Below are 14,756 nucleotides of genomic sequence, written 5' to 3' on the forward strand. Positions count from 1 at the left end.
TTTTATTAAAATGTTTGTATTTTAGTAAGAGGGATGCACTGTTGCAAATGTACCTCAGAAATGTACTCGTAATTGTAGTATTGATCTATTTACAATTGCATAAAATATATGTTTCAAATACATTATAGGTCACTTTCTTTCTGGAATACATTAATAAGACAGATATAGTCCCCAAATCCCCATGACATCGTTGGAAACTGTAAAACATATTATGACCTTTTAGGTGTTTTTGTCTTTGTGTGTTTGATAACTGGCACTACAGAGGTAACAGGAAATGAGGAGAGAGAGGATGACATGCAATAAAGGTCCTCAGCCAACCACGCCTACCTTTGGGGTTCATTTACTGTATGAAAGCAGGAATGTATATCACTGCCATTTCAAAATATTTGGCTGTCGGTGGATGATTTGTGCACCGAACATTTCACATTTATAAAATGACAGAAGTGATTCTACTGCTCAAGCTTTTTCCTTGAGTGAAAAGTTCATTGCGTCTGACAAACCACTCTGGATTTTGTAGTCTGGATATTAAAGCCAGTCACTGTACCATCATGAAAAAAGATACAAGAAACAGCAAGTCAATGTGCACAAAACCAGACCTATACATACATCTGTAATGTGGTCAGAGCTCTGAAACCAAGCTAGCTCTACAGGTCCTTAACACCGATTTGGAGTTGTTGAAAGCACTAATATGGAAGTGAGTTCTGGTAGTTAGATTAGACTTTTTAATTTTAATTTCAAACGCATAATAATGACTCCATGCTTTGTAAATCTACTTGGATGGAGATGTGCTCTACCTTCTCTTCCCAGTAGCTGTAACACATTTCACACGATGGTTCACACTCATGTTGAGTACCACGCTTCACTCGCTGGCACATTTTGGCACAAGTTGACCCGATTTAAAGACACACTACCTTCCTCCCACCAGATCTCTCTATATAATTGTGTATTTTTGTGAGTGTGTTTCTCTGGTCTTGTCCACCTACACGCAGCTGGACGAATGAACCCTGCCCAACTTCCCCTTCGCTCCCCCCCGAAGGCAAGAACCGCCAGCTGGCTTCTCTCACCTCTTGAGGAGCCTCTATCTCCCTCCTTCTCCACAAGACCAAAAAACATCTTGTGCTGATTAGGAGGAAGCTTTACAGCCGTGCATTTGTGTCTGCTCCTTTTACAAGCGCCCTTGTTTTCTATTCTGAAAGTAATGTGCTGACTAAGGCTGCCTGCAGGGGCCTTTTTTTCCTGACACGATTTGTCTGCACTTTAAGCTGTGATGAAAGGCTCCTGGCAATGTTTGTTTAAATCTACAAATTAATCAAAAGTAACACCCACCTACATGGCTGAACCCCATTTGGAATTTGGATATTTATCAATCCCACGGAGGCTTTGCTAAGGCTGAAACATTATCTTACTGTCTTATATTCTAGGCTGAATAATGTGTTGAGGTATTAGATTGTAACTCTCTGAGGGAAATTTGAATCCTTGAAGCAAAATGAACTGAACAGGGAAAGACTGTGCTTTAATTAATGTTTGTCTCATGGCCTTTTGACAACCGAAGCGCAGTAGCTCAGAATAATACCCCCCATACATATATATATATATATATATATATAACAGCATCCAAAGAGCTGTGTGAGTTCCTATTAGTGAGATCATAGCCAGACGCAGTGTAAACTTCCCTGACTTCACATTCAGCAAAACATTAACTTTAACAATGTTTTAGATAAAAGGCACAGCCGCAAGGTATCTCATTAGACCCACAGGGAAAGAGACGAGCAATAGGAAGCGCACGACACGAGCATTCTTCCTAATTCTGTACAGAAAACAATAAAAGCAGACGGGCCTCTCCCACATGGCTTATAAAAGTCCACAAATGTTTCTGTTATAGAAGGCAATCCCTGACTGTGCAGTCTGGTACGGGCTTTTTAAGAGTAGAAGAAGTCGATTGGCTTCTTGGGTTTTTATTTTTTGTTTTTTTTAATTTGATTTGATTAGTAGACATTAAAACCGCTTTGTGTGCTGATTGTGCCCTAATGAAAACCATAGAGTTGAATGAAAGGACAAAGGGAATGCACACGCAGCACACATAATGGAAATGATTGCATTGTAACATAATCTAATTCAGCAGGTAATTTGTTCTGCAGTAGGATTAAACATACTCAACATTATTGATTTTCAATGTGTACAAGTTTGTGTAGAGGTTTTAATTGTTTTTGTTTGCTTACAAATTGTTGCTGGCAGGGTCGCTTGTGTTTTGATTTAGGCTCACAGCAGCTTAGAGGAACAATGAGTTACAGGATGTCTTTATAAATATGTGTTTATATATTCTGCACGCTGTATACCTTATAATACGAGCACAGACTCTATCACAGAGCAACACAGCAATATCAACTCTGTCCTTCAAGCTGTATGATAATTTTTCTTTGTACCACGCTTCCTCACACTAACTCAGTATCTTTGTTTTGTCACTTCTACAGGAGGATACGGATCACGACTACTACACGTCCAAAACCTACAGCCCGTCGGATCCCATGAGCAAGGACTTGTGGGTAAATATCGACCAGATGGACAAGGAAAAAGTCAAGATCCACGGGATTCTGTCCAACACACACAGACAAGCGGCGGTAAGTCAACAAACAGCACGCAACAAGCTTTCCTTGGTGTCCTTTCCTCTGTGGATGTCGGACCAATTGTGAATGTTACTGTACCCAATATACCCAAACCTGGGGGTCAGTTGCTTATTGTCATTAGCTAAGTTTAACCCTTTTCTGTTCAGACCTTAAGAACAGCACCCAAGATTTGTTTACTAACACTACATATGTGTATTGTAGTAGGTGTCTGTCTATTTTGTACGAAAAATAAAGACTCAAATTATGTGTCGGCTCACCTATGATGCACATTTAAACCTCCTGAATACTTCACATGTGCAGAAAAGATCACATAAAACATTTTCAACCCTGAAAAATAATTGATTTACTAAACCCAAAATTACACCAGCTGAGGATTTAATTCCTTTCCTTCTGTGAGGAGATACTCAACTCAACTTTACACTAGCTGAGATACAAAAAATGTGCATTAAAGACACATTTAACACTTGAATTAACCTTCTTAAATGGATTCAACAGTATAAAAATGCACACAATCTTAAGAAAAACGCAGGCAAATACCTGAAAATAAGCCCCCTGATGCAGGTCTGGTAGTAGCTGGTAAGTGGTGGGCCAATAACAAGATGCCATGCGCTGAATGTGAAATGAAAACAGGGTTACTCACCCGCAGAAGTCCGGTTATCACAGTTCTTTATCAATGGGAAGAGTGGCTCCTCACACCCAAGAACCTTCTCTTCGCTCATCGCCAGAGGTGCTGCTGGGCTTTACCTGGTCCCCCAGTGCGCTGGTCCAAAGTCTGCACTAACTCACACTAGACTGCCACAATCTGAAAACAACTTCAGTACCAGAAGATTTTTGCTTAAAAATTACTTTGTTGATTGATCGATTATCAAACTAGCATCCATTTAATTTATCTGACGATCAGCGTTAAGACATTTAAAGATCCAGTGTGGCATCTAGCGGTGTAGTTGCAACTCCCTCGCTTCACCCTCCCCTTGAAAGAGCAAAGGAGAAACAGTTGCAGTTGAGTTGAACTCCAGCTTTGACACAGAAATCAGATTCATCTTGGCTCTGTGTTAAATCCTATTAGTTACTACTTTTTCCTAACTACAGCTAAGCTAGCCAGATGCTAAGTGATGCAGCAAACGGCCCCCAATTTGATTTGATTTCACTTTATTATCAAAATATGTTTCTGAAATCTGTCTTGCGTCCCAAAGACGTAGGCTACGCTATTTCACATAAATAACAAATACAAATACTGCATACATATATTACATCAGACTTTACAAGTCAAGCTTTAAGCTTTTTCAATTTTCAGTACCAATCTGCGTTTGGAGATTTAATCCTCTCACAAACACAGACACAGCGACGCCAATCATATCAGTCTTCAGCTACTGGAGCATAGCAGCCGGTTAGTTTAGCCAGTGATATGGGATCAAAGAGGAAGAGAAAGATAAACTCAATACCCACAACACAAAGAAGAGATAGGTGTATATGTGTATGTGTTAGTAAAGTATGGAACAGACTTTATCATGCTAAAATATGACACAAATTTCATAACCCACAAGCCCCAGCTCTTAGATTGACCATAGGTTTCTGATAAAATGTCACCACACTCATTTGTTTCCTCTACCATTAAAGCCATGGCAATGTGGTTGGAAAAAAATATATTCCTTTAAGCAATTTAAACAGTTATAAGAGAGTTTCTCTCTGCAGTGAAGTTTCAGAGCTCCTCTTCCTCCACCTCTTCACAAGCAGGTGACCCATGTGAGGTGCATACTGATGAAGTCACACAAGGCAGCGGCAGTAGACGGACTGGAGAGACAGAGCAGCATGGCAGCAGGGCAGTCACAGACTATACAGGCTGAACAATAGCTGGAGAGGAGATAGAATAGAGATTCACATTGTGTATTCTGCTCCTCTACCTTCAGTCGTATAATGATGGATTGAACCATACAATTTGAGGGAAGCTATTCTATTTAGCCACAGAACTGCCCTCAAAAGAGGCGATGCTTTTCTTCCTAATAGTATAAGAGGGATGTGGGAGGTTTCTCTGACTTTGGCTTTAATAATCAATAAGTGAATTTCTCAATTCAAAGACCGGCCAAGCAATCCAGAGTCAGAAGGCGATATTGAAATCTTGGCTGGATCATTTTATCATGAGATTGCAGCGCAAGTAGAAGTGGAAACCATCTGTGCTGAAATTCAGCCACTGTGTCAGCAGACTAACATTTTTAAACAAATAGACTCTATTATGATGGCAGTTAAAGTCCTGAGAAGCTGCATAAAACTGTTCCTTCCTGGCACTGCTGCCTGCCAGAGACACTGAGAGGAACTGGCCAATAAGGTCGTAAAACAAAACACAGCCGCAGAGGTCAACTTCATCACAGAATTGTAGAAAAGTTAAACTCTAGATCGGCTATATGGTCTGTGAGATTCAGTGTGGTTGGCCACTGGGATTACTCCCTCCAGCATAATCTAGGATCATCTATAATAGCTGCATGTTTACTGTGGACGGTCTAGCTCCATAACATTTTCTGGCAGTGGTTACGATGTGACTGTAGCATATTGAGTTCAGGAATAATGAATGCATGCAAGTCTTCGTTTGTGGTGATGTAATAGTTTATTCATCTGTTCCAAGAGTAATTTTTATAATACTATAGTTACTTGAGGCTTTTTCTTAATGTTTTAATTCCCATCATTATATTTATGAATTGTATGGAAGCCCATTTCTGCCAAGAAAGGAAAAAAGCACAGATAAAAAGATAGAAATGATACTAATAGTAAGTATAATTATGAGATACAATGTCGAAATGTTGACTTGCATTGACTTGATCATGAAAGAATGAGTCAAAATTTAAACATATCTCTAATTATGTCAGTGTGTGTGGGGGAGGGTGTTTCTAAAGCTATTCAACCATCAGCCATAATGATGATGATGATGGCACTGGATAAAAATAACCATTATAACATACCTTATTATTATTTTACAAACACTAAATCACTAAATTCAAATTTTTCTGATAATACATCAAAACTGACATATCTTATAATTTATAATTTTGACTCACTATCTTAGCATTTTGCCTCAGTAATGATCATAATTTGAACTTTCAGTGTCACAATTGTGACTTAAAAAGTCACAATTTCAACAAACCAGCACATAACTTTGACTTAGTACCTGATCATTTTAACTTTCCGTGAGTATTTTTGTAACTTCTGTAAATTGTTTTCTTTTCTAGCAAAAATGTGCTTCCATATAATAACATTTACAAATAGGTATATTTACCCATCAAGTTTTATTTTAATGTTTAATATTTTCACAGGGACATCAACATTTCCTACAACTCTGATATTTTTCAGGAAGGGTTATGATTTTCCTCTCTTCTTGTACTTACATGTAATAGAGGTCATATGCAAATATATATTTTTTTACCATTTACATTCTTCTTTAGATCAATTTTAGATCTCTACACAGAAATGACAAGCGATTGCCTCACAAAGTAGAGCCGACAGGACACCTTTGTATTTTTTTCTCCACATTTCTCCTCTGATCTAAATCCTCTTGTTGTTTTTATAAGATGAGAACAGTCTCTTCTCTGATCCTCTTCTTACCTCTATCTTTCTGACCGGGGTCATTTGTCTGTTTTTCCCCTCACAGAGAGTTAATCTGTCCTTCGATTTCCCTTTTTATGGACATTTCCTGCGTGAAATCACCGTGGCGACTGGTGGTAAGTGAGCACTGTTCTTGGACTCTGTTCTCTTAATAGTAGTTATTACTGTTGTTATTGGATATACTGTATGTGCTTGGCATATTAAACTGTACACAGACAGTTTTTATTGCTTCTGGATTTGGGAGGGAATGCGGTAAGATTTGTAAAATGACTCTTCATGAAATGGAGAGAAAAGACAGCGTCTGCATGTGTTCTGGTACTTGGTGTACCTGTGAGTGTGACGTGGCTACCGTACAAAGACATCTCACCCCTGAATACAGAAAAAGGACAGAACAATGAGTTATTTCTTTTCCCTGGGAAATTACATCAGAAGATTCATGGTTGAAAAAGCTCGTCTGGCACAAAACCACAGTACAAAACCACCAACAACACACTGCCAGCCAAGCAGTCAGCCTGATACAGGACCATTTGCAGCTCTCACCTCCGCGGGATAGTCTGCTAGACTGGGGGATAAAAAAACAAACCACTCCCAACACTCAGCACCACCAACTCCACACCAGACTTAACTGGAAGAGAAACCAGACCAATGGGTTTGGACTGGAAACAGGAGTCCCTCTGCCAAGTGGCCTAAGCACACCCTGATAGACATGGATAAGGAGGTGGGGGTATCGGGAGATGTGTATGTGTGGGTCGGACACGTGACTCAGCAGACGTGTTTGCCAGAGTGTGCAAAGCAATTTTCCACTTGAGTCTTGACGGCGAAACCACAACACCCCAACCAGCTATTATCACATCAAAGACTAAAGCCTTGCTCTTACCCAACTATTTCAGAGATGTTGTGCTGCGTTTAACTGCCACTGGAATAATAAAGAAATAATTCGTCTTGTCTCTTATCATCATTATCATCACTGTCTCATTTTCCCACTTGATCCTCCATCGCTGGCAAAGTTGAGTTGGTTTCTTTTGGCTTCGGAGACGTGCCGGATGATGGTGTGGAGGGATGGACGGGCTCAGACGCTACTAGCGCAGAGGAGATAACAAGAATTTGCATTCCTCCAGACAGAGATGGAGGGATGAGACTGAGGAGGAGAGAGGAAATCGAGGAGGAGGCAGCTATCTGCCTCTCGCAGGCCTCTGGGGCTTTGTCTCTGAGGCACTCTCCTCATATCCCTCCATTTCAGGGCCTATCACTCTGCTCCTCACGCCACTGGACGGTCTATTCTCCCAACTTTCAATGCTGTCAGCTGTTTTTATAAATATTAAATGAATATAAATATTATTTCGTTTCGCTACCTGTGCACAAACGTGGCATGAATATTTCAATTAAATTTGGTTTTGTATTTTCAGGGCTGCAGTAACATTTAAATCAGGGCAGCTGCGAGTTGGCAAACACCTGAACAATGTGGGAAACAAGATGGGGGTTGGCATGGAGCCTTGTTAAACATGTGAAGTCTGAGTCCGCTTTTATGGTTTTTTGCATGCGGTAAATTGAGAGTTACAGTATCTATCATAGTGTAGCCGAGTGTGTGGGTTCCACTAACTGAGTAGGTTTAATAATAAATTAACAAATGGGACATAGAGACGTAGTGCAATGACCGGCAACAGCTTATTTTATTTTTCTTCTTCTCCCACGAGGCAACATGGAACTACAGCTTATGGCAACAGAAACACAATGTGAAACACAGGATATTCTGTTATAATAAGAAGCAATTTTGAGCCAAAAAACATGTTTCAAATACAAAACAAACTTGCTGCGTGAGTTTACAAAGTGTAAATACTTCAAAACCGAGACTTCTGAAACAAGTTGATTTGTGGTAGAAACAATCTTTTAAATACCTTTTAAAGGTTTGAAGGCTCAATTCGGACAAAAATGTCTCAAATAACATAAAGATTTTTTTTTGTGTTTTCACATTTTAAGCTGTGTTAACTGAAAGTCTCCAACTTTGTCACCCGCCAGTGTGAGGTTAAAACAATTATTTAATTAATTGGGTTTGAAAAAACAGTTTTGATAATCATTAAGCTGTTTTAAGGACCAATGTGTAGGATAAACAATTAATCCAAACAATAATCTGCTGTTAGAATAATGATGAAAATTGCAGTCCTACTGCAGCGGTACTATAAATAAATGACACTGTGGCAGACATCACCCACACGAACATTACTTCAATAGACTGCAACACCTTCAACTAAAACAGAGACAGAACACATTAAAATATGCCAAGAGAAGCAATATTCATACAGTCAGGACAGTTACAGTGATTACAGCATGCTGCAGGAGTTGTGATGAACAGACAGTTATTTTTGGTCAACAGTGTGTGTCTAAACAGTTTGTGTCGGGATGTTGAGACCGTGAATATCAGTGATGATATACGATCTGACCACCAACAGCTGTGTCGATGGATATCCAGCTGTGGCATGCTGTTTCCTGGGCCAGCTGTCCCCACTTTACAACCAGAATATAGATGAAGAAAACACATGAACATTTTCGTCAAATCATAGGTTATTATATTGTTATTATGCAGCTAATTTGTATGTAAAGTAACAAATATGTAGCATGTGTGAGGCGAGAAAAGGGGCATATGAAATCCACTCCAGATTGTAGAGGGGCTCATATGCCTAAATCCTGTATTCTCTACAACCCAATATAAAGCGATATTCACTACTGGAGCATTAATGATGGCTTTGGTGTGAATCTGCAGTGAGAGGCTGCCTGAATGCTGCAGGGAGGACGACTTTCCTTCCAGTCTGTTTCTGTTTTGTTCCACTAACAAACACTCATGCCATCGTAAATGATGTTTGAAGTGTTTCCACAGACGTGCCCGACGTCAGCTGAACAATGTCGGCACGCGGTATTGGTTCCATCTGCTAATCTTTGGCCATTTTTGTTGTAACTAACTGGAAAACTGCAGTGCTCCCATAACAGGGGATCGAAATGTCATGGGAGGATCCTCCAGCTTTGATCTCTCATTTGGGTTTGTCATTTGAACGCCAGCATCACTACAAGCTCGACTAACTTGACTAACTGGAATAAGCCGACTAGCATGCTACGGGTGATAGACAACAACTGGTGCACTGCCAAAACTTTATTGGTCTAGAGTTTATGTTCTGCTTGTCTGAGTAGTGGATATAAATGGACGATTTTGTTTGGGTCACAGGGTGTACCAAACTGAGGAAGTCACATACCAGTTCAGGACGAATACACATACTGTTTTATTAGGGATGAGCGAGTACACTATTATCTGTGTCTATATCTGTATTTGTATCTGTTCAACCAGTTGGTTTGTTTGAATTAAACCAGATGTTGGCAAGACTAAATGGAAGTTTTAAAAAATAAGCCTGAAATTGAAATGAGTTGATCAGAAGTTGCTGTTTTTATTATAAAATACAGAATTGAGCTTCAGAGCAATGTTTCTGATCACAAGCGTAAAATAACTATTTACAGAGTACAAAGTTTTGCTTTCTAAAAGTTGGTATATTTAACAGATATTGACACGTTTTACTCGTTTGATACATGATACTTGTAAAAAGTACATTATTTGTACCAAAAACTCAGCTGAGTGCTCGCTCAACCCTATTTTTTATGGTCATATTTAGGCTGTCACGGCACAAGTTAAGGTTAGGGAAGGATTATCTTCTTAGTTGAATATTGAAAAGTCAACAGTGATGTGAAGCACAAGCTCAACCTTGTGTGGTCTAAAAATAACCACACATGGATGCAAACCCCACCTATCCCCTCGACCACCTTCGGTACAACTTTCTTAACTTTGTACCCTTATTTACATGGAAAAACGACCTACAGGGGAGCCAGGGGAAGCTGGGATCCTCTTAATAAGACATGAGCTCCTCTGAAAGCTTAATTTCGGATATTTTGGAGGGGCCTCTAAAATATTGACCATAGGCTGATGTTTGCCATGCATCTCTATTTTTCTGTATCATCATCATCATGGATTATGTGTAAACTTGGGCTACTATTGATGCATGATTCATGCATTATTCGTGTACTCATCACTAATTCCCTTTAATCAGAAAATAAACTTTCCATGTCCCGGTCAGTCTGTGTGCCAAATCGCCATTATTCAGCGTTCTGTGCCTCCCAGTCTGTCCAGAAAGAGTGAGCTCCCCCGAAAATCAGTTTATAGTTCCCACACTGGCTGCCACTAAACATAATCCAAGAAATTATTTTCCCCTCAAAGCATATTTGACAAAACAAATTACTAGCATACAAACAATTTCAGGGATGACAACTTTTTGTGTTTTGGCCTAATGAAGTTTGACTCTTGCCCAGTCATGGTGGGCAACCACTGCCAATTTTAAGTACTGCAACACTGGAAAACATAAAACACATTACTTTCTGTGTGCCAGAGGATTTTTCCCTAGGTGAGGCATAATGGATTGGTTATAGGCTGACGCAGTGTCGTTTTGTATCAATCAGCAATAAATATGTTTTTAAAAAGCAAACGTTTAATTTAGATAAAAACCTTGTAGCTTCACATTTAAAAGACAAAAGACTAAATAAAGTGTGTGCGTGCGTGTGATCCAGCCCGGGCTCAGAACAGCTGCGATAAACAGAAAATATCCTGTAAATTAAACACAGCTCAGAACGAAGGAACAAAGACCTTGTCTAAACACAATGTCCAATAAAGTGAAGCTTTAGTCTAGTGGGGACTGCTAATTCCTGCCCGTGTTTTTCTTGGACATACACAGCGCAGCACTTTTGGACAGCAGCACATATAAACATAACTTGGATGGAATTATGCGACTGCATCCCACCTTCCTGAAACCTCTTTCTCGACCTCAAACTGCTCTCCTTTGTGTCATGTCTACTTTCTTTCTCCTTTTTCATTGTAACTCTGTTGTTCCTCAGGTTTACCCCCCCTCCTTTCTTCCTCCTCCTCTTCTGTCCAGCCTCCCTCTGCTGTAAGTGACGGTCATAATGGATGAATTGCCTCTCCATTGAGCGCCCCGCGGCTCTCAGCTCTTTAGTGTATTGAGAGGCTGTCTGATTTTCTTTAGACTGTCAAATAAGTCGTATTGTGTTTTCAGGAGATTGCGGTTAGAGAGCAGAGGCAGCACCAGAAGTAAAAAAACCCTTCGACAGAGGGCATTGTGTGTGTGTCCAGACAAGTGTGCGGGGGATTTCTGAGCTTTTTTTTTTTCTAGAGGTTTAAACCCCGAAAGGAGAAATAGTAAAGCAACATGAACAAAGCCAGAGAAAGAGATAAAACCAAGCTCGGGTTGAATGTTGGGTAAATATGAGATGAGATGGAATGTAATAGTGGCTGATTTGGAGGAGGTCATTTGTGTCGCCACACAATCAGATAAAGGATGTGAAAGTGCAGACACAGCAACATACAACCGGTAGTGAATGGCATTTATGTTTACCTCAATATGTAAGTAGACTAAACAACGCAGCCTTGTTATTGTCTATTATCTCCTCTACCGTCATATACCATGACATAAGATACAGTAGCGGCTCTTATCTGCCGCGCTGTATGTTCTGGATGCACGAGGGCGACCCGTGAACCAGGTCACAGGTTTTCAATATCATAACATTTGCGCCTACTTACATATTTAAAGCAATTGTTCAACATTTTAGGAAACGTGTATTAAACTGTTATTCTACTTCTCATGTCTGTACAGTAAATATGAATCTACAGCCAGCAGCCAATTAGCTTAGCTTAGCGTGTTGTATCTTATTTCTGTAATCACTACGGAAACCGAAGTTTGGGCAGTAACTTCCTGAAAATGTGTTGCCAAGCAACCAGTGGAGACTTTAGGGAGTTACTGGTCAGTAGTTTAGCAGAAAACCCACGTAAAACTTCCCTGTTAAACAAATAAGATGTTAATTTGTGAACTTTAGAGCTGCCACTAGATTTTGTTACCTTTGGATGATTTCCCTCTGTTTCCAATCTCTATGCTAAGCTAAGCTAACTGGCAGTAGCTTCAAATTTAACTTACAAATATGACATTGGTATCAATCTTCTCCTGGCAAGAGAGCGAATAATGTCAATGCAAAATGTCCAACTATTCCTTTAAGATTATTGCTGACATTTGCTGTACACCAACTCCTCATTATATAATTGGCATCGAGCTGTTTTCTTTTCATTTTATAGCATAAAGTGCTCCAATACTGCTGATTTATTTGACACACACAACACTAAAAGACACAATTATTTGATTAGTCGATCCACAATAAATTAATGGACAACAATTTTAGTTATTCATTGATTGTTTTAGTCATTTATCAGGAAAAAAAAGCATAAAATTTGTGCTCTGTGTTCTGCGTGTCTCTGCTTTATGTCATTGTTAATTACATATTGTATTGTATTGGGGTTTTAGACAGTCAAACCAATCAACTACCTGACAACAAAAGCAGTTGCCACCCTCTATTCAAAACATGGAAGTATAACGCTAATTATTAATTAATTAATTTACAAATATTAATTATTAGTTTAGTTGTCCCCTGTTTAGTTGCTGCTTTTGCTGTCAAAATGTGAGCCGACTGTAAGAAGCTCTTGTACTTTTATTATTATTTTTAATTATTTTATCATAGCTTGAGCCAGCTTTTACCAAAAGCATGTAAAAAAAAAAAATAGTTCTGCACAAATTAATGCGTCCCTCTTGAGTAAAGATCGTTTTATGAATAACGTGCACACTTTTGATCGAAATAAAACTAACCGTAACCACGGCAACCCCTCCAATTTAGCCACAGAGGACAGAATCTTTTACCTCCATCGCTCCTCTTCCTCCAGGTGGAGTTCAGGACTTCACACAACTACATAAAGTCACATCTTCACTCCCCCCCCTCCCCCTCTCTCTCCCCTAGCTCCTCTCACTGTGTGTGCTGACAGTGCTCTATATAGAGGTAATTCTGAACAGGGAGGTCTTTAGGGAAAGATTGATTCCCCTCATGATATGCTCTGCTCCTGGTTTCCAAAGTGATAGATGTGTTTTTATAGCCCGCCTACTGTACAAAAAGACATATGGTGACATGAAATGGGGTTTTATGGGCTTGGCCTCAATGAGACTTTTCCCCAAAATACTCTTTTCTGTCTGAGCTGGGATTTCTTTTTCCCCCTGTAAGCCTCAAGCAGCTACTTTATAAACTGTATTTCTGTTGAACTTCTGCAAAAATGCAATTAGACCCCTTCATGAGAGAAGGATTTTTTACTCTGGGTTGTTTGATGAGTTTATTGTGATACGATGTTACTGAAAAAAATGTCCATCCTAAAGACCAAGTGAGGTGAAAGACATTTCCCATGTCCAACACTGATTTAAAGGAATGGTTTGATATTTTGGAAAATTGTGCTGGGAGCATTTTTTTCCCCCGTTTTTGTATGGATTCAATAAATCAGATAAATTATTGAGCTTTAAAGGTACTTTCCTACCTTTTGAGAGAGCCAAGCTAGCTGTTCCCCCCTGTTTCCAGTCTTTATGCTAAGCTAAGCTCACTAGCTACTGGCAGTAGCTTCATATTTAGCATACAGACATGAGAGTTGTATTAATCTTCTCATCTAACTCTTGGTAAGAAAGCAAATAAGAGCATTCCCCAAAATGTTGAACTATGTTATAAATCCACATCTCCTACTCACAGATTTTAAGAAAAGACCGTATTGTAAGTAGCTGCTGAATCATATATCCGTCATCATAAAAATCCTGCAGTTTCACAACTTTCAACAAGACACAAGTGGCAACATCAAGGGAAAACAGATGCCCCCTTTCCTGTTACAAGAATACATTTCTAAACAAGAGCAATTTATTTAAAACAGCATGTCTACTTTACTTACTGATACTGTCACTGTAAGTTAACGCTTCACACCGCTCTTCAAAGGTAAATTATACCGGATACATGGGATTGTCTCAACTCAATGTCGTGTATTCCCTTTTGTTCTGAATAAAATCTGATTTCAAAAGGTACATGTTGAGGTTGGTTTTGGATATTTCTGCAATTCAGGCAAAGCCAGAGGGAAAGACAAGCGCTATTGTTTTGAATAAATCTTGAAATAGAAGCTGACTTTGCTAAACTTTGTTGTCAGTGGGGAAATTAAGACGGCGTTTGATTCTGTTGTCATCAGTGCAAATTCTTCATGCAAAGACCATTCCCTCGTGATAAATAGTGGGCGTTTTCCCACTTTTCTTGAGTCCATTAATAACCATGTTTACAGGCTGCTAAATGATGCAGCTCTAGTTTGTGTTGACTGAGCATGTCCCTCTCTGCGGAGAGATCTATTTGTGCCGTGTTGAAGACAGAAATAAATTGGAGAAGTTAACATAATCCGTTTTTTGTTGTCATGGTCTCTTCGTTAGCGTCTGTGATTGATGATGTAGAGTTAAAACACACACAGGAGGATGGAAAGGAGTACACCGGGAGGGTAAAAAAAAGGAAGAAATAGTTAGACTCATAACCGTATTATGATATATAACTGCTGACTCAGCATATCTTCCTTTAAAGCCCCTCAGATTTACCCCTTCTGTTTTTGAT

At 39.4% G+C, this 14,756-nt stretch overlaps 1 protein-coding gene across 1 annotated transcript in view; it reads left to right on the forward strand.

Moving 5' to 3' along the window:
* Positions 1-14,756, forward strand: part of plxdc2b (plexin domain containing 2b) — a 94,949-nt gene that overhangs the window by 44,871 nt on the left and 35,322 nt on the right. The window contains exons 3-4 of the mRNA XM_051411343.1: positions 2,472-2,618; positions 6,262-6,331. Coding sequence (XP_051267303.1) covers positions 2,472-2,618; positions 6,262-6,331 — 217 coding nt within the window. The remainder of the gene's footprint in view (positions 1-2,471; positions 2,619-6,261; positions 6,332-14,756) is intronic.

Source organism: Dicentrarchus labrax, unplaced genomic scaffold (genome assembly GCF_905237075.1).
Source record: "Dicentrarchus labrax unplaced genomic scaffold, dlabrax2021, whole genome shotgun sequence".
NCBI lineage: Eukaryota > Metazoa > Chordata > Actinopteri > Moronidae > Dicentrarchus > Dicentrarchus labrax.